The 21606-nt window shown below is 45.6% G+C and overlaps 1 protein-coding gene across 2 annotated transcripts in view; it reads right to left on the reverse strand.

Moving 5' to 3' along the window:
* Positions 1 to 3670: 3670 nt before the first annotated feature.
* The window catches only part of MBD5 (methyl-CpG binding domain protein 5), a 40939-nt gene continuing 23003 nt past the window's right edge, over positions 3671 to 21606 (reverse strand). For both annotated transcript variants that reach the window (XM_072122201.1, XM_072122200.1), the window contains 8 exons: positions 20812 to 20992; positions 18107 to 20176; positions 15279 to 15599; positions 13381 to 13565; positions 10744 to 11922; positions 8883 to 8956; positions 6899 to 6974; positions 3671 to 5111 (listed from right to left, as the gene is read on the reverse strand). In XM_072122201.1, the coding sequence (XP_071978302.1) occupies positions 5049 to 5111; positions 6899 to 6974; positions 8883 to 8956; positions 10744 to 11922; positions 13381 to 13565; positions 15279 to 15599; positions 18107 to 20176; positions 20812 to 20992 (4149 nt within the window). In that variant the 3' untranslated portion in view covers positions 3671 to 5048. The remainder of the gene's footprint in view (positions 5112 to 6898; positions 6975 to 8882; positions 8957 to 10743; positions 11923 to 13380; positions 13566 to 15278; positions 15600 to 18106; positions 20177 to 20811; positions 20993 to 21606) is intronic.

Genomic DNA, 21606 nt, shown 5'->3' on the forward strand with positions numbered 1-21606 from the left:
TAAAGTTGGTGCAACATTTAAAAAAAATAAAATAAAAATGTCACAACACTGCATGACCTGTAATGCTCACGATATTTACATTAACTGCATACAGAAAAAACAAAAACTCTGGGGGAAAAAAAAATAAAACCAAATAAAATAAAATACAACATTATGGACTGAAACAACTACTCCTATCATACACTCTGGCAGAAAATCAATGAGAGGAAGATCACGCGCACTTTACACAGACGACTGATGTAAAGTACAGAGCGGCGGGTGAGCAATACAGAACGCAACCATCGGGAACACCCAGGACGCAGCGCCATGATCCGGATGGATGATACAGCCAAAACAACGGAAGGGATCGGGAGAGAACACTCACACAGAGAAGCCGGTACAGAAAATGAGAACGAGGGACACACACATCGCTCGGTATAATTTGTAGGGGGCGTTAGCTGGGGGAGGGCGGTTACTCAGCGCAGGGAGACATTTTTTTCGGTGTATTTTTTTTTTACTAGTCCAGGCAGATCATCCAGGAACCGGGTCACAGCTCAACTTGGTACGAGATCACCGGTGGCGTCACGCGTTTCGCCTTTTGCAAAAGTTCAATTACCCCTGTATAGATTAAGAATTTTTAGGATCGACAATTTTCAAATTTCAGTAATCTCAAGAGTAACCATTGCATCCAGGGTAAAAAATAAATAATATATATTTTTATGCAGAGTGGTCATCAATGTCACATTGGAGAAGGTCCAACAACCAGTACCCCCCACAGATCAGATGCTCAGAACAGAGAATGGAACAGGAAGCTGTCAGCGCCATTCTCAGGGTAGTGGCTGAACTGAGTCACTGCAGCTTTAATCCGATTCATGGGAACTAATCTGCAGTAAACTGGTCTGACCACTACATACTGAACAGCGCTGTTTGTTTCCTGCACAGTTCTTCGAGAACATTGGATCTACAAGCGTGCTGGGTGTAGGACCGCCACTAATTGATGAGCAATCCTTGGGAGAATATTTTGTAGCCAGGAAGCAATGGTTATTCTCAAGACAATAGTTACATTTTTCTCAAATCTATGGATGCAAAATCCTTTTAATAAAGACAAGAGATTAAAAAGTCTTGTGGGCCAAGTCTCTTTGCCAGAGGGTGGGGGGTGGGGGGGTGGGGGAGGTGTTCAAAAGAGCACCTATCTATGGGTGCCCTCGTTAAAGGGGTTATCCAAAGATGCAGAATTTACTAATAAAACCCCTGCAGGTCCGGCACCACAGATCCAATATCTAATATACAAATGTCTTACAGCCAGTTCCCATCTGCGTTTGGGATTCCGTAACGGATTGTAATTTAAACAGATGTCAGAACAGATACATTAATAGCAAAGTATTCGCTGGTTTTTTTTTTTTTTTTAATGGATCAGTTTAAAAAAAAAAGATACTTTGCTTTCCATTATTGTCAGTTACTTATTCCAATCATCCGCTCAACCAACAAAAGGTCTGACGGAAGATTTAAAAACGGACACTGCTGCGCGTCTACGCAAATCAATGGATCTGTTATTCATCTGTTCTTAAATGGAAACCGTCCTCAATTGCTCTAAAAAACCCCTTTAAAGTTTAACGGACACCAAAATGTCTCCCCTGCGCGAGGTGCAGATGATGAGGGCGCGTCTGGGCGGTGTTCACACTAGGAGCTTTTTGCGGTCCATCAGGTCCAGACATTGCACCCGCATCCGCACAGGTGAAACTTCTCCTTACAATACAATATTTGTCGGCTCATTTATACGTAGTGTCTCTGAGAAGTTAGTTTGTGGGGGTTTTTTTACTTTTTTTTTTTTTTTTTTTCAGCTTCACATTTTCACTTTACGTAACATAAATAATTTGGTTAATAAAATAACTTGCATGTTTCAGCCACATTAATATATAATCTGTTAACAGTATAAATACTTTTTTTTTTTCTTAAATAAAATAAATCTGTGATATGTTACATAATACTGATAAAAACAACAAAAAATAAAAACATTAAAAAGAAAAATTGCCGCGTACAAGCGAGACTCCGCCCCCTCCTCCTGCGGCTTGTGACGCGTTAATACTGTGCGATGGGACAATGGAGATGCATGCTGCCAAGGTCAGGCTATGTAGTGTCAGAGATTTAGCAATATAAGGTTTTTTTTTTTTTCCGGTGAAATTCCTGGGATTTATTCTGCCGGAATCTCAGCCGTGGGTTAGAAACAAACACCTAGAAGATCACTTAGCACATTGCGGTATGAATGGATTGTTCTGGATCAACGGAAACACTGTATAAGGGATTGGCTAGGCTGCAAATCAGTGCAATGGAGGATTGTGGGATGTACCAAGGGGGGGGGGGGAATAGGGGTGTGCCAGAAATGAAATGCACCTGCCATGATGGTGTATAGAGGGGTGTATATGGGTTGGGAAGGAAAGACCTCTCCTTCCTAAGCGCATGTTCACATGGTGCAAAATTGAATGAATTTTGAGTGACATATAAAGTTACACCAATAATGGTGCAGCTCTTACATGCCCCTACACCATGATGCTCAGCAATGGAAGAAGCATTCACATCCCTGTACTCCACCTTCAAGGGGCAGGAATATTAGGTATCCGTTTAACCCATGTGTATCATGACAGGTGCATCATAAAAAGGTTTTCCACCTAAATCTACTTTTACTTTAATTCATGATAAACCTTGTACCATGTGTACAGAGACCAAGGGTGCGTTCACACGCTGCAGTTAAAACTGCATGGCAATCAGCTTTGAGGTGGTTTTAGGTGCAGTTCTGTCATTTGAACAGGTGTAAGACATGAACTGAACTAGTAAATGATATTTGTGGAGCAGGTTTCCACTTCAAAATCAAATTCACTCGTTCAGTTCATGTCTTTCACCTGTTCAATTGACAAAACTGCACCTAAACCCACATCAAAGCTGATTGCGATGCAGTTTTAACTGCAACGTGTGAACGCACCCCAAGTGTCCACCTTCAATCATCATCAATTAAAAAGACCATGCGGATTACTCAATAAATATTTCAAGCGTAAATTCTGCTGCATCAAGAGCAGAATATGATAGAGATAGAAGCTGATCTACGTAATATAAAAGGATTTTAAGATTTGGAGCAGGATTTTTGTATATAAAGCAAAAGAAAACTGTGACAGGACTCGTAGGAGAGAACGGGGGAGTCCTGATTACTCTGCCCACACACAGTGATTGACAGTCCTCCCTGTATCAGTGTATATACAAGCAGCGTTTAATCACTGTGTGTGGGAGGAGTAATCAGGACTCTCACTGTCAATCACTGTGTGGGCGGGGTAATCAGGACTCTCACTGTCATCACTGTGTGCAGGAGGGGTATTCAGGACTCTCCCTGTCATCACTGTGTGCAGGAGGGGTATTCAGGACTCTCCCTGTCATCACTGTGTGCAGGAGGGGTAATCAGGACTCTCACTGCCAATCACTGTGTGCAGGAGGGGTATTCAGGACTCTCCCTGTCATCACTGTGTGCAGGAGGGGTATTCAGGACTCTCCCTGTCATCACTGTGTGCAGGAGGGGTATTCAGGACTCTCACTGCCAATCACTGTGTGCAGGAGGGGTATTCAGGACTCTCACTGTCAATCATTGTGTGGGCGGAGTAATCAGGACTCATTGGGGGCTTATTTACTTGGGGTCCGCAGACCGACCGTGGGATATTCCGACAATTTACGTTTTGCGCCGCATTTAGCAGGGGTTTTTGGCGCATGTGATTGGATTTTGGCGCATCCGCCAGCTTTTATGCGACAGATCTGGTGGTGGTGTTGGGGGGGAGGGGTGTGGGGGCAGGCCGTCGTACGATCCGACTGACTACGCGATTTAACATTTAAATAGTGTCACAAGACAATGCACTTACATGCACCAGGAAGAAGAAGGTGAACTCCGGGGACCTGAGCAGGGAAGCGACACATGCAGGATATCAGGCGCATGATCCTAGTGAAGCGCGGCACATGTGCATTCTCGTCGGGAAAAGCGCATAGATGGGTAAGTCCCGTCACGTTTTACTTTGCTTTTTACTCATAAATCCTTCTATAAATCATAGGCGGCCACATAATAACTTCCTTTAACATTTTTACGCAGGGGATTCGGATCAGAATGAATATGCTAATATACAGAATTTTACAACAATTCTAATTAACACTATTCAGGGTTGGACATCTGAATCAGAGTCAGCAATTTAGGCGGAGAACCCCTTTATATCATAAACAAAGCTATGAGAAGTCTCCGCTTTACCGTTGTAGGAGCAGAGCGGCTATTGCCCCGGATGGAAGGGTAGAAGTGGGTGGTAATATAGACCCTCATTATAGTGTAATCGATTATACGGCTACTGCCATACAATATAGGGTAACATGATGGGGTCACCCTACCCTTACACCATCTTCCATGACAAAGACAAAGAGGGGGGGGAGGGGGAAGTACAAAAAAAACCCCAAAAAACAAAAAGACATAAAACTGATTATTGCAGATCGTTAGGTAAGCAGAAGACATGCAATCTAATTTTCTCCAGCAGGTACCTGAAACAGGAGGTAATGATGAGGACTGATGAGCGCCCCCTAGCTGTCACCTCTGATTATGATATAAAAGAAGGGTTTTCTTGTAACCTCTGAACATTAACTTGATAGAAACCAAAGAATTTTTGTACACTATTATTGTACAGTAAAAGATAAAGTGTGCATTAAGTCGGCTTGTACATGACAATATTGTACAATATTTACACCTCGGGGAAATTCGTCAAACTCTAAATCTTCTTATGTACACACTGAAAACGGATCAGAAACATCCGACTAAGATTTCCATAGAATCACAATTGTAGCGTTATAGAAAAACAAAAACAAACAAAAAAAAAAATGATCGTCTCCATTCAGTCACGTGGGTTGTTGCGGGGGTTTCCAGCGGCCCACCTGCCTAAAATGCAAAAATATTTACCACATATTCACTTTACACCAGGTGGTGATATCTAGAAATATGGATATACATATATTATTATCAATGCCTATATACACATAGATCATCTCAGGGACTGTCAATGTTATCTGGAGATCTTCCTCCTCTTGGGTTTTGGGGGCTTCAGCTGTCGCTCTCTCTGAGGCACCTGAAGGAGAAAGGAAAGCAGGAATAAAGGGGTTAAACATGGATACATGTATATATCTTTATATCCAGGACAGTTGTGATATTGATGACTTCGTATCAGATAAGTGGATGGTCTGTCCTCTGGACACCACAAGGAGCCGTCGGTCTACTGTCTAGTAGCCATAAAGTTGGAGAGCAGCAGACTCCTGTGACTCTCCCTATTCATTTAGGGGCTCAACACTCTCCAATTCTCATGATCCGTGTGGTTCCCACTACCGAGAAAAGTTATTCCCTATGGTCTGGATAAGAAGCTTGAGAAGCTCCTCCCACTCTGTGGGCCCATTACAGGTAGCTCCTCCCACTCTGTGGGCCCATTACAGGTAGCTCCTCCCACTCTGTGGGCCCATTACAGGTAGCTCCTCCCACTCTGTGGGCCCATTACAGGTAGCTCCTCCCACTCTGTGGGCCCATTACAGGTAGCTCCTCCCACTCTGTGGGCCCATTACAGGTAGCTCCTCCCACTCTGTGGGCCCATTACAGGTAGCTCCTCCCACTCTGTGGGCCCATTACAGGTAGCTCCTCCCACTCTGTGGGCCCATTACAGGTAGCTCCTCCCACTCTGTGGGCCCATTACAGGTAGCTCCTCCCACTCTGTGGGCCCATTACAGGTAGCTCCTCCCACTCTGTGGGCCCATTACAGGTAGCTCCTCCCACTCTGTGGGCCCATTACAGGTAGCTCCTCCCACTCTGTGGGCCCATTACAGGTAGCTCCTCCCACTCTGTGGGCCCATTACAGGTAGCTCCTCCCACTCTGTGGGCCCATTACAGGTAGCTCCTCCCACTCTGTGGGCCCATTACAGGTAGCTCCTCCCACTCTGTGGGCCCATTACAGGTAGCTCCTCCCACTCTGCACTAAATAACCGTCCCAATTAACATTCACTATGCAACGGAAACAAAATCGATCACTCTTAAGTCCAGAACTACACAAAAGGACCTGATCAATGACCTGAGGTGAGCTGGGACCAGTGTCTCAAAAATTATAATGTCATGGATTACATTCCTGCAGGACACACAAAGTTCCCCTGCTCACACCAGCACATGTCCAAGTCTGTTTCAAGTTCATCACTGACCATCTAGATGACACATGGGAGGAGGTCATGTGTTTAGAGGAGATCTTTCCAGGCCCAGTGTTTTGAGGAAGAAGAAGTAGGAGTACAACCCCAAGAACACCATCCTATACCGTCGCTGCACTGTTGAGAAGGGAGGACGGATGGGGCCATGTAGAGCAAGAGATTGGCTAATAACCTCCTTCCCTTAGTAAAAGCATTGAGGATGGCTCGTGGCTTCCAGCATAATAAACACCCGAAGCAAACAGCCAGAGCAACTAAGCAGCAGCTCCAGAAGTAGCATATCAAGTTCCAGAAGTGGCCTTCAAGTCTCCAGACCTGAACCCAAAACAAAAATCTTTGGAGGAGGCGAAACTCTATGTTGCCCAGTGATAACCCTAAAACCTGAAAGATCTGCAGAAGATGCTTATGGTGGAGTCGGAGTCACTACTACAGAGCGAACTACAGGAGACGTCCGACTGCAACTAAAAGGTTTCACAAACAGTTCTGAAGTTTTCTAATGTATCAAAGACGTATTCCATGTCATTAAATGCAAATGAATTATACAAAGTGATTTGTGTCTCACAGTTGAAGTCACCTTCTACAACAATGTCCGTCTTTGTATCCGTGTACTGTATAACACTCATTCTCTGCACTGTATACATTTCTGCACACAACTACTAGTCACATGATTAGAACTTACGTTGCCAGATATCTTGTCCAGCTCGTTCATCGCCTCGTGTATTGCAGCTTCTAAATGATTATTTAGTGTTCCACTCCTGGAAGACAGAGAGTCAGGATCACTACGGAGGACAGGAGAAGTCTACGAGGGTAATGGGGTTTCCCCAGTGTCACTAGACCGATGATCTGTATTGGGTTTATTGGGGGTCAGTAGACAGATGACTTATTGGCTTTCTGGGGTCACTAGACTGATAGGGGCACGGAAGCTCCGCTCCGACAACTTCCGGGTAGCCGGACATGCCCAACTGTCACCATATCCGAGCACTATATCAGGGACAGGGTATGTTTAAGCGTGCCCGGCCACCCAGAAGAATTTGGACTGGAGCTTCTGTTCCCTGCACCAGATGAGGTAAGTACTAGTGTATGTTTTTCTGCAGCCCCTCCCAGGCCACCTTTAATGTAGAGAACAGTTGCAGAGATGAGGGGTTAAAGAGGCTTACTTTTTAACATAAAGTACTTCTGGATCACACTATTCCTTACATACTACATGATGGTAACATGCATGGCATCCTTACTTCTGGCTCATACTATTCCTCACATACTACATGATGGTAACATGCATGGCATCCTTACTTCTGGCTCATACTATTTCTTACATACTACATGACGGTAACATGCATGGGATCCTTACTTCTGGCTCATACTATTCCTTACATTCTACATGATGGTAACATGCATGGCATCCTTACTTCTGGCTCATACTATTTCTTACATACTACATGATGGTAACATGCATGGGATCCTTACTTCTGGCTCATACTATTTCTTACATACTACATGATAGTAACATGCATGGCATCCTTACTTCTGGCTCATACTATTTCTTACATACTACATGATGGTAACATGCATGGGATCCTTACTTCTGGCTCATACTATTTCTTACATACTACATGACTGTAACATGCATGGGATCCTTACTTCTGGATCACACTATTTCTTACATACTACATGACTAACATGCATGGGATCCTTACTTCTGGCTCATACTATTCCTTACATACTACATGATGGTAACATGCATGGCATCCTTACTTCTGGATCATACTATCCCTTACCTACATGACGGTAACATGCATGGGATCCTTACTTCTGGCTCATACTATTCCTTACATACTACATGATGGTAACATGCATGGGATCCTTACTTCTGGCTCATACTATTCCTTACATACTACATGATGGTAACATGCATGGGATCCTTACTTCTGGCTCATACCATTTCTTACATACTACATGACTGTAACATGCATGGGATCCTTACTTCTGGATCACACTATTCCTTACATACTACATGATGGTAACATGCATGGGATCCTTACTTCTGGATCATACTATCCCTTACACACTACATGATGGTAACATGCATGGCATCCTTACTTCTGGCTCATACTATTTCTTACCTACATGACGGTAACATGCATGGGATCCTTACTTCTGGATCACACTATTCCTTACATACTACATGATGGTAACATGCATGGCATCCTTACTTCTGGCTCATACTATTCCTTACATACTACATGATGGTAACATGCATGGGATCCTTACTTCTGGCTCATACTATTCCTTACATTCTACATGATGGTAACATGCATGGGATCCTTACTTCTGGCTCATGCTATTTCTTACATACTACATGATGGTAACATGCATGGGATCCTTACTTCTGGCTCATACTATTTCTTACATACTACATGATGGTAACATGCATGGGATCCTTACTTCTGGCTCATACTATTTCTTACATACTACATGATGGTAACATGCATGGGATCCTTACTTCTGGCTCATACTATTCCTTACATACATGATGGTAACATGCATGGGATCCTTACTTCTGGCTCATACTATTCCTTACATACATGATGGTAACATGCATGGGATCCTCACTTCTTGCTTATACTAATCCTTACACACTACATGACAGTAACATGCATCCTTACTTCTGGTTCCTCCTCTGTGCTCGGTTGTAAGCCTCCAGACCCTCTGTCAGACTCTTCAACTTCTCGCTCTCCACCTGAAGGAAATAAAATGTGATGATCTGCACCTACAATGGTGTCTATACAACAAACGGGCCAAGCATGAAGATACAGCCCATGGCTCTCCATCTCCTCTTCCTTATGGATTATGAGCTTCCTCCTTCCGCTCGGGTCATTTTTGTCTAGTTTTGTGTCTTTTTTGAATGTATGGCACCATTATATCAACTATTAATAATAATAATAATAAAGCATAACATATCCTGCAGTGCTATAGCGGTCGGCGGATATTCAGCCTATGTCGGTTAGCTCCACCACCCTGTAGGACTGCATTGCCTTTCGTTTTGTCTTGGCTATCAACATAAGAGTGTGACAATGTTATTTGTGTGTTTTGGGGCACAGTGATCCCTTTTATTACTTTTCAGTCTTACTCACTAGCTGTAGTGAGAGGCAGTACCAGGTACGACCACTGCTAGGAGCATGGAGCTAATCAATGAAAGGGTCGTAGCTCCATCACATGTAGAACAGGTCCTCAGTATCTGATTGTTGTGGGGCAGCAGCCATACAGGTCAACTGATGAGCAGAGAACAGACCATGAAGCAGACAGCGCCGCTCTCTGTGTGGTGGTCATATCGGATTACATCAGATAAGATCCATTCATTTGGGAGGATACTAAGCTGTAGTGACACGACTCACGCATTCTCTGTTTATTATCATGTGATGGGGGTTCTGGCTGTTGGACCCCCACAATAGGAGGCCTCAATCCTGCAGCTGTGTGCAGAGGCCGTGATCTAGCTGCACAAACCGCGGCTACATACCGGCCCCATAGCCCTCTATTAGGCACGTTGATGGTCGGGTGCATGTTCTCTTTCAATCGATACAAGTTGGGGGCGAACCGGTTGTTTGTGGCCTGCATGTACACAATGTGGTGTGGATGAGGCCCGATATTCACTAACTATTACTGGAATAGTGATGAGCGGACAACCACATTGTTCATGTCAGTGCCAAGCATTGCAGGTTCAGCACCCCCTCCCCCGAAACCAAACCAAAAGTCTGGGGTTTGTGCTCACCCTCCAATGGTAAAACCCGTGATCAGTGTCAACTCTATCAGCAAAGCCGCCATTTACCATAGAATTGAGGCTCCTCGTTAATGTCACAAAGAGCCTCGGGAAAAAAGGTGGCTTTGCCAGCAGGTGTCTATGCTAGCACCGATTAAAGGAGTTTACAGTGGGGGTGAGCGTTCACTAACCCTAAACTGAATGAGAGTACAAAACTCACCCACCTCACACATGTGGAGATTGCTACTACTACATGCTGTACGGCCGGCTTCACAGATTCAGGGAATTTCTTACTAGCCCTCCCTGAGATATCAGTAAAGATATCTGACTATTATAATCCTCTTTACTGTCCGAGAGGAGGAGCTGGAGCAGAGGAGGGGGCGTGTGTTAGGAGAATCATCTTTGCCAGGTATAAGATTATCATAACACGTCCCCTCTTATAATCTCCTCTGTCAGAGAGGAGGAACTGGGAGGGGACGTGTTATGGTAATCTTATACTTGGCAAAGATGATTCTCCTAACACACGCCCCCTCCTCTGCTCCAGTTCCTCCTCTCTGACAGAGGAGATTATAATGGTCCGATACTGGGACTGATATCTCACTAACCGTGGGGGCTAGAAAGAAAGTTCTAAGTACCCCCGAATCTGTGTAGCAGCCCCTACAAAATGCTATGTGTGAGGTGGTGAAAGGTCCGACAACTTCTTCGTTGTCCACCTTGAAAACACAACACATTACAGAATCCAGACTAAATAGATTGTAAATGAAAATTACCAAATGGCTGTGCACCTTCCCCTCCTCAGAGTTCTGTTGGTACGAGTTGTGTAGGTCGTCCCTTACCAACTTCCCAGGCCACGCGGCCAGTCCTTTAATCTGTCCCCAGACCAAGTCTCCCATATTAAACGTCCTTGGCCTATAAGGCATGAAGTCATTAGAAGAGGGGGAGTCCGGTATCCTCAGATCATCCTCGCTACTGATGCTCTTGGTGTCCGAGGGGCTCGGGGCGCAGCCGTTCATGCCTTTGGCATGGAAGTCTCCATTGTAGTGGATGTAGTCTCTCGCTAAAGAACTTTCCAAACTGTTGGAAGAGCTGGGAGATTGTTCCTCCATGCTGATCTCTTGTTTGGGGATGCTGAGCAGATCTCCGTACCCCCTGTGCGGTGTGGCGCGTGTGCCGTTCATGTGGGCGCAGCGCTCCACCGTGCTTTCCAACCTCTCCTTGAAACTCATCATAGTTCTTTTGTAATGGTTAAACCTGAAGTTGTCCTCTAGGATCTTATCGTTCGGACAATGCCTGGGGGGCAACAAAATCTGGCACTGCTCGTCCTCGAAGGAGTGTAATATAGAGACGTTGCCAGGTCTTGCTGGGTAAGAATTGCCATGGACCTGTGCGTTGTGGTCCAGGACCTCCTCACATTTCCACCTGTTGATGTCTGCGGGACTCTGACCCCCATTCCACTGTCTTTTCGGTGTATTGCATCCTGCTTTGAAATAATCAAACCCTTCCCCTTCCGCCATGTGTTTTCCATGGTCCAGGTTCTTCCTCATCCGGTTCCCTCTAGAGTTCCTCGTTCTGACCTCGTGATCAGAATTTGCCATGTTTCTCCCATGGATGACGGCGCTCACCGCACTCGAGAGATTTAACGGGTCACCGATGGAGGCAGTGAAGGCACTCATGGCACTTAGTGCTGGGATGGGGCTCATCTGTGTTGTGCTGGATACGGCGGTAGTGATGACCACCTGCATTCCCTTACTGGCGGCGTCTACCACAGCTTTATAAATGGCGTCCACCGAGCCGTCTCCCTCCCGGACGCTCTCCTTTATGTACTGTTCTGTCCTATGCGGCAGGGTACACGATTTCTCTGGAAATGGAGGAAGTGCAGAGTTTGGGTTTTCATGTATTGAAGATAATCCCATCGCGGGGTTTACCTCTTTGTTTCCTTGCATTCTCACCTGGTGAAAATACAAAAAAAGAACACAAATTAAGAAGAATGTCATGTGACATTCATGTTCTTCTAGCTCAGCCGCGCCTACAGCTTCCCGATTTCTCTTCTGCCAAGTGAACTCGGCTCTGCTAAACCATTTCCACGACGGCAGTGTGACTCATTTAAGAGAATTCCTGAGGGTGGGGTGAATGAAGAGGTTGAGAGACATTGGCTGTCCGATTGGCTCAAGAAAAATCCGCTCACCACTCCATCAGGAATTCTCTACAGTAAAGGGAACTGAAGACACAGCTGAGCAGGAAGGACATGAGTATGTCAGACACAGCTCAGAAAACAAAGACAATGATCAAACTCATATCAAACATATTAAGGCATGGGGAAGTACAATATAGGGATAGTTGTACGGGTGTATAATAGCAGTTTAGTGAATGTGTGTTTAATTGACAGGTTTTTTCATGATTGTGTGGTTTTGAGAGCAAAATTGCTATATACTAGCAAAAACATGTGTCCATCAAAGAATATACTATCAAACAATGCTGAACAGAGTGCTGGAGTGGTCCTCGGCTGCATGTCCACTGCTATGTGTAATGAAAATCCTGCTATACATTGAGCAACAGGAAAGGAGGGGCAGGGTGAATGCAAGTCACCCAGGAGGAAAAATAAAATATATAAAAAGTCATGATTATGGTCCAAAACCTTATGTCGTCTGATAGTAGACGCATGACTGACTCATAGGTAAAAATTGCTCCTACCACTACACAATCCCAGGCGCCCTCATGCAACTTTGTATAAGGAAAAGTTGTAATGCTGGAGATGCAGAGCTTATTCGCATCATTAACGGGCAGTATTGGAGTGCAATGTTCATACTGAATGTATGACTACAACACAAGTATAATCTAATCCTAACCTAATATATAAAGCCTAAACCCCTTATATACCACATACATCCCTTCCCTCTTTACACAACATATATCTCATCTCAGACCTTTTTGAAGCCATGCTTTTTCCCAATACTTCTCATTACCAAAATATAATTTTACCCCAAAAGCCACAGAATCATAACTCATCCCACAAAAACAAGCCCTTTGAAAAGGCCAAATCCCCTCAAATTTGAACTTTTGGGATGTGAAAAAAAGTTCCCTGCTTAAAGGGCATCTACCACCAGGATGAAAGACTTTATGCAAATGGAGCCTGGAGCCCCTCAGGCTCATTTGCATACAGCCCTTCATCCTAGCCGTAGATGCCCTTTAATCAAAAGGAAGGAAAAGTGAAAGGAATCTCCATGATTTTGATGGATTTTTACTCTCTTCACACCAATAATCTATTGGTTTTAGAAGGAAGGATGTAATACCGCACTTCTCCACCGGTGAAGCTGCAGGGAAACAGAAAACTGGGGATTCCCTCACTCATCACAGCCGATCACTAAAGATTAACAAAACTTGTATTTCATAGGTGAAAACACAATTACCTGGAAGTTCTGGAACAAGCAGGCCATGGGGTTAATATTATTAGGGGGTCCAGGACCGTGTCCTTTCAAGGCATGGAGATTGGGGAACCCCTGCAGGAGCTGCTGCTGCTGATTGTTGCTCAGTATGGACTGAAGATGGGACAGCTGATGGTTATTCAGGGGGTTGTTCACCGATGACAGGTCTCCTGTAAGACATTACACATTATCTGCCTGACCCTGGAACGGGCACAATGTCTCTATCCAGCACTGATTGGCCAAATCTAACAATGTAAAGAAAATTTTGAAAAAAAAAATATCTAAATTTATTAAATCAAAACTACTGTATATACTTGAGTATAAGCCGATCCGAGTATAAGCCGAGACCCCTAATTTTACCACCAAAACTGGGAAAAACTGACTCGAGTATAAGCCGAGGGTGTAGTATACAGCCAGGCATAGGCCCCCCCCCCCAATGTAGTATACAGCCAGGCATAGGCCCCCCCCCAATGTAGTATACAGCCAGGCATAGCCCCCCCCCCCCCCAATGTAGTATACAGCCAGGCATAGCCCCCCCCCCCCCCCCCAATGTAGTATACAGCCAGGCAGAGCCCCCTCCAATGTAGTATACAGCCAGGCAGAGCCCCCTCCAATGAAGTATACAGGCAGCCCCCCGCCAGGCAGTCCCGGCGGCTCCTCTTCTCTTGCCAGCAGAGTCGCATCCATGCGATCTGCAGCGGGCACACACTATGATGCGGTGGTGTAGCCGCTGATGACGTCATCAGCGGCGACACCGCCGCATCATAGTGAGCGCCCGCCGCAGATCGCATGGATGCGACTCTGCCGGCAAGAGAACAGAAGAAAGAAGAGGAGCCGCCGGGACCCGCGCCGAAGATCGGGAGCCTCGCGCTGAACATCGGGACCCGCGCCAATGATCCGGACACCGGAGGGTGAGTATTAAGTTTTTTTATGTTTTACTTGACTCGTGTATAAGCCGAGGGGAGGTTTTTCAGCACATTTTTTGTGCTGAAAAACTCGTCTTATACACGAGTATATACGGTATTTATTGTTTTCCATTTCATTTAATATATATTTAGAGTAAAAAATTATCATTTTAAAAGGAAACCTACCAGTTAGAATGGTCGGTGTAAGCTGTAAGTACCGGGCACCAGCTCAGGGTGAGCTCAGGGTGAGCTGGTGCCGGTACTTACTTTCGTTAGTGTTATAAACCGCGGTATCGCGGTTTTAACACTTTTGAAACTTTAGAGCAGAAGGGGCTTCGGCACTGCATGCGCACGATCGTGCGCGCGCCTACATAGGAAATAGCGTAGATGTTGCGCGCGCACGGTTGCACGCAGCGCTGAAGCCCCTTCTGCTCTAAAGTTTAAAAAGTGTTAAAACCGCGATACCGCGGTTTATAACACTAACGAAAGTGAGTACCGGCACCAGCTCACCCTGAGCGGGTGCCGGTACTTACAGCTTACACCGACCATTCTAAGTGGTAGGTTTCCTTTAATGATAACATTCTGATTCTCCCTGTTCTGTGAAGATCACTTCTTAGCGGTCATCTCATCATTGTCATAATAGCAGGTAATCCCTTATATATAGATAACACAGGATCCGCCACTTGCATTAGGTGATACAATAGCTGCACAATAACCTTTGCACAGGTCACAGAGCATACCCACAACACTGTCCCATTAAAGAACATTTCTAGTTAACAGGTAAATGATCATCCCTATATACACTATATACACCTAACACAGGACCCACTATTAACAATAGGCGATGCCATAGCTCACCCCCGCCCCCTCTACAATACAAAAAAAGGACTTAGGAAAAAAAAAATTATGATTTGAATTGGTAATAACAATAAAGCGAAGAATTCCTGAGAGAGGGGACTGGGTAGTGGCAGGACCTACCTTCTCCTGCGGGCGGCTGCAGCATGTGCAGGAGGTTCTGGTTCAGTAGATGCTGCTGGTTCGCGGGTAGCGCCATCGGCAGGGCATTGAGGAGGTTGGGATTGACGGGTCGTGGAAGGTTGTTGTTAGCGTTGTGTGCAAAGTGATTAGTGTGCTCTGGTCCGGGAAACGGGAAGTTATTGCCCATGGGGTGATGGCTCTGCATGGGCGTTCCGGAGGCTGTAGTGACGATGACACCATCTTGGAGGACAGACGTGGTCTTGGTGATGGCGGGCTGACCGGCGCCGGCTATTACTACCGATGACAAGGGTAAGGAACCTCCTGGGGAGCAAACAAATGCACAGGTGATGTATGATACACCAGAACAAGAGCAGTGCGAGCGACTCCTGATCCTACTACAGCAGCCGGGTGCACAGTGCACTTCCCCCGACACCGCGTCAGTCATCCTCCAACTCTAGGAGACTTCATTTGCATAGTTTTTCCCAGAGAGCATTGCCCTATAGACTAACTACCTATCTGCAAGGACAACCATTCGCTTCTGTAATTTAAAGGAACAACCAATACCAGCAAAATGCAACAACACCTAAGCTTGTGTTCCTAATCGTGTTCTTATTCATGGCTCTAGCGCGTGGCTGCGGTTACCATAGTCATACAGATTCTGGAGCGGCTCGTGTGCTGGCGGCTGAGTGCGGGTGTGATGGAGATCTCCGTGCCGGGCGCTCACAGACATGAACGTGTTTTACAGGGAGGCAACAACTGTGGTGGGAAGACAAGCAGTGCACCAGGGTTAGTGTCATCATACACACTGGTTATATGCAAGTTACCTCCTGCATTATATCCCAGAGCTGCACTCACTATTCTGCTGCTGGTGCAGTCACTGTGTACATACATGACATTACTTATCCTGTACTGATCCTGAGTTACATCCTGTATTATACACCAGAGCTGCACTCACTATTCTGCTGCTGGTGCAGTCACTGTGTACATACATGACATTACTTATCCTGTACTGATCCTGAGTTATATCCTGTATTATACCCCAGAGCTGCACTCACTATTCTGCTGCTGATGCAGTCACTGTGTACATACATGACATTACTTATCCTGTACTGATCCTGAGTTACATTCTGTATTATACCCCAGAGCTGCACTCACTATTCTGCTGCTGGTGCAGTCACTGTGTACATACATGACATTACTTATCCTGTACTGATCCTGAGTTATATCCTGTATTATACTCCAGAGCTGCGCTCACTATTCTGCTGCTGATGCAGTCACTGTGTACATACATGACATTACTTATCCTGTACTGATCCTGAGTTACATCCTGTATTATACTCCAGACCTGCACTCACTATTCTGCTGCTGGTGCAGTCACTGTGTACATACATGACATTACTTATCCTGTACTGATCCTGAGTTACATCCTGTATTATACTCCAGAGTTGCACTCACTATTCTGCTGCTGGTGCAGTCACTGTGTACATACATGACATTACTTATCCTGTACTGATCCTGAGTTACATCCTGTATTATACTCCAGAGCTGCACGCACTATTCTGCTGCTGGTGGAGTCACTGTGTACATACATGACATTACTTATCCTGTACTGATCCTGAGTTACATCCTGTATTATACTCCAGAGCTGCACTCACTATTATGCCGTCCCTGTGATGGCAAATCCCAGCATACACTATTACTTTACCCTACGGGAGTTATTATGTGTGGAAGCATCTACTACTTAACATTACTTCTTTAACCAATGTATGTGATGTACCCAGTCATCTATAAACTAAAAGTGAAGAGTTTTACACCCCTAACATAGCTTTTTTATGAAATCTTGATAAAAACACTTTCCCTGTCCCGGTGCCTCCAATTCAGCCTTGATTTTATAAACTTCAGGAACTTTTACATCAATATAGTTACCGTTTCTCTCTCCTACCCAAAATACAACTTTTTTAAAAATATTTTTTAAATGAAACCTTTCAATCACCTACTTGAGAGGCCTAAACTAAAGGGAACCAGTCACCACATGTTCACATATACAGCTAGTGGCGGGTTCCCTATTAGCCATCTCCCTTTTAGCTAAAAATGGTTTCCCTTACATCCACTTAAATCATCTTATATTTTCAGGGGGGCATGTCGTGCACAGTCGAAATTTACCCCATCTATATGTCTGATCACATAAAATCACAGAAGCCTCCGTGCAGGCTGCTGTTATTTCATGTGATAAGATAAATACATGGAGTACAGTTTGCTAATATTAGGAGGCAAGTAAATGTTATAGGTTTTCTTTTGCCTCCGATTCCCTCATCTGCTATCTGGATAAGCAGATTGTGGATCAGCAAGGTTGGAGGGGATTTAATATTGCAGACAGGACAGAGGGAGAGACTGCTGCAGCCATTTGTCTTACAGCTGGATACTAAACAATGAGATGAAGACTTGGATGTCATGGCTGGGCTCCTGAGAAACAGAGGGAAGATTTTATTATCTAAATATAACTTATGAGAGGGGAGACAAGAGTTGTGCGATTCTGGGGCCGTTTACGGAGAAAGTTTTTACTGTACAAAAGTTTTCATTCAGCCACTAGGCTCAATTTGTAACCAGCAAAATAGAGAAACTGAAAAGGTTGGAGGTGGCATCAAACAAATCCCAAGGAGTTATTTCTGGCATTTTTATTTTATAAATAATTAAAACAAAAAAAAAAACAAAAAAAAAAAACACCGAAAATAAAATAAAAGGAACAATAAATATAAATTTGCACATATAAATAGTAATGCAAGACTTTCTCACCAAAATGCATAGTAAGTCTCAGGTGAAGAGCATACCTGAATCTGAACTGTTACCAATGCTGTTGGCAATCATTGGCATAGAGGCGGAGCTCTGCATTCTTGGCTGGGATGGGTTGTGATGTAAAGGGTTCCCCGGATGGGGTAGCATCCCATAGCCGCTACCACTTTGCATCTGATTGATGAGTCCAGTAAGATGAGCGTTAGCAACAGGATTGTTGCCGTGTACAAAGTTAGTGTTAGGATTTTGGCAGGAGACGGCCTCCCCTCTGATTGGTAGGTTGAGCGCCAGTGAATTATGGAGATTAGCGGCGTTCAGGCCGTTGTCGTTGTAACCCATTGGGTTGGCGGAACAAGGCAGACTCATGTTCGGGTCGGGGATGGTGCTATTGCTGTTCATGTGCGAGTTCTGACAACTCATGGTTTGGAGGAGTTGAGACATTGAATTCACGGGAAATGAATTCTGCCCTGGTTTCCGCATCAGCTCGGCCCCCGGTTTGTGATGGTTGGGGTTCTCCATGGGTGGGGGTTTGAGGATACTGACCCCCGTAGACGCCGGTTGCTTTCTTTTCCGTATCTCCTTTTGCTGAGACATCAGCTTATCCCTCAGAGCTGCACGGCCACTCTGCCCTTCGGCTGGCGGGGGTAGTAGTACGTTGGACGCTGGGGGGAACATGGTGGGTAAAGTGCTATTTCCTTCATTGCTGCCGCAGCCCACGGACGCCCCGGAGCTACCATTATTACCAGCGAGTTTATTTTGATTTGCTAGCTGTGCTTTGGCTGCTGCTGAGAGTAAACTGCTCGCTGGGAAGGAGGCCGCGTTATGCTGGTTCAAGATCTGATTTAAAGGCATCCCCAGCAATCCCGTCTGACCTTTAATTGGAGCGTTACCGGCCGAAGAGGGAGGGAAACCCGCAACGTTGTTGGTAGGGTTTAATACATTGCTCATTCCGGCCATCAACGGATTATGGAGATCTTTGTACTGGTGATGTCCGTCGGGCTTCGTCGATGGACTCGACGGCATGGATGATCTAGGCGAGCCTATACTGGGTCGTGGAGAGCGTGGCGGGAGCTTGAGCCCGCCACAGGTAGGTTGCGTTCCCATGGGAGGCATCATGAAGTTTCCATGATCGGATGACGTGGAAGAAGAGCGTGATCTTTGGGGCGATGCTTCGATTCTTCCTATACCGGGCGGCATGGCATGAACTGGGGACGTGACCGGTGAAGGCGATGTCGGGTGTTGGACTCTCTGAATGTGATTACCGTGATTCATGTGACCGGGTTTGACGGTTGGCAATGGAAGATTACTTGGCAAAGGAACGACGGCGGGTGGCATGTTTACATTCATCACGGGTACCTGAGAGTGAACGTTTGGATGAAAGGTGGTCGTGTTCATTACAGGGTTTTGGAGAACTGGTTTGCTAGGGATGGGGTCGAGAATACCAAGCGGATCCTTCTCTGAAGATGTTAATGGCTTTTTCTGAAGAGCACAAAGTGGTGGAAGTGGCGGTGGAGGGGGCGGCAGGGGAGGCGGAGGGCCTGGGGTTTGTTTATGATGAAACATTGCACGGGACATATCCATGTTGGGAGGGTAGTTGCAAATAGTTTTCTTCAATACTGGACTGGCAAAAGTAGGAGACAAAGGTAAGTTGGTCCTACCAGCCATAGCACATGACTGCGGCACCGGGGATCCGTGCAACATGATGGATTGTGGAGATATGGGAGTCCTGTTTACATGAATGGGACTGGAATTGGGTGGAGCGTGAAAGTTGGGATTGTTCCTTGTGAACGCATCAGGGCTTCCCAATGGGTCGGTCCTTGGAGATGCAGAACCATCACCGTAAATATGGGATCCAGATGAGGCTGGACTTGTTGTCATGTTGCTGCGGCCTCCCCGAAATGGTGATTTCTGTCCATGCTCGCTGGCGCCTAACCTCTGCGGTGGATATGCAGGGTGGAGGTCATGCGGCTGAGACCCCACATGGTCTTTAACCATCAACTTAAAAGGGTTTTTACATTCTGGTAGCGCAGAATTCACAACGCCCTCGAGGGATTTGTTTCTCATGGATCGTGGGGTGGCTGCACGGGTGGACACGACCGGAGCAGAATCTGGGGAAAGGAATGAAAATATATGATCCGTTTTCTTTATAAGGAAGCAGCTAAGTAAACAAGCAAAACATAAAACCCATTGTAAAATTACTGAATTCCTTCATCCTAGTACAGTCTACTGCAGCTCCCATTCAGCAGCCATCACTCGTCAGAGTACGGGCCACTGCTGCAATCAACGGTGGCCTCAATGGTGACCTTTGCATAAATAGTAAGCCACTCCTGTGGTCAGTCTGTGACCCTCTGTTTGCTTAGAGGTGATTGGTTGCTGCCTTTTAATGACTTTAGCTGAAAAGGAGCTGCAGCAGCTGGAATGGTCAATCCTTCTCGGAAAAGAAGGGTCAATTAAGTTTACTTTGCTTATTATATTTACAGGTAAGTGCACCAGAGGGTTATTACTGAGTGTCTGTCTATGACAGGACAGAAACGATGCGTTGACCCGATGATGCCCTCTTGTGTTAATTCCCATCGTCACAGCTTTTTTGTTATAATACTCAATGTGGAGGTGAAAGAGAAGGTGCAACTTAGTAATGGGGCACAGGCTGCTGGGGCGTTCTAGCTTCTGTGGATGTGTGTGTGCGTGTCTGTCTGTGTATGAGAGAGTACATTGCAAGTCTCGGGGTAGGACAGACACGTACTGGTTCCTCCGCCAGGACTTGTTAGCACCAGTGACGGGTGCGGGGCCTCCATGCTCTTGTGCAGCGTGGCCACAGCGATGATCTTGCGCTTGTGGATGCACAGCTTGGTCACGTCCTCATCCGCTCTCACATCCTCCGCCGTCCTTTGCTTCACAGCAGCTCCAGGGTCAAAATTAAACACCTAAAATAAAGAATTCACACAATGAATAGGAGATCGGTCCAGAACTAATCTCAGCCTGCAGATTCTGGTTATATGAGGACCAGGAGGGAAGATCTCCTGCTCTTCAGACATTTCTTATGCAGAGGGGGAGTGTGATATCTGTACAGAACGTGTTCAGACTGGGCTACAGAAGTGCAATCATCTGCAGGCTTTCCACCTCTATATTGTATAGATTCCAATGCGAAGAGTTAGCTCAGAAATGGACATCACATAAAGGGAACCTGTCACCAGATGTTATCCCTATAAATCTGCCCGCCCCATCAGGTTGGATATAACATGTAATTTCTAGAATTCCCTGATTTATGTCACAATCTATAAAAAAATCTCATGTGAAAAAGAGCAGAGTCATATGTACCCAAGATGAGTCAAGTTTAGAGGCTGCGGGGCAAAAACACTTCATACATCCCTATATTATATTCTGTAGTACCTAGAAACATGCCGTCCTATTGAAGGGGTTTTTCCACAAGACAAGTTATCCCCTATTCACAGGATAGGGCCTAACTTGCTGATTGGTTGGGGTCTGAGGGTGTGTGGTGTGTGTGGTGGGGGAGTCGGGTCATCTGATGGGGTCCGAT

The sequence above is a fragment of the Engystomops pustulosus genome, chromosome 8 (assembly GCF_040894005.1).
Source record: "Engystomops pustulosus chromosome 8, aEngPut4.maternal, whole genome shotgun sequence".
In the NCBI taxonomy this organism is placed as follows: domain Eukaryota; kingdom Metazoa; phylum Chordata; class Amphibia; order Anura; family Leptodactylidae; genus Engystomops; species Engystomops pustulosus.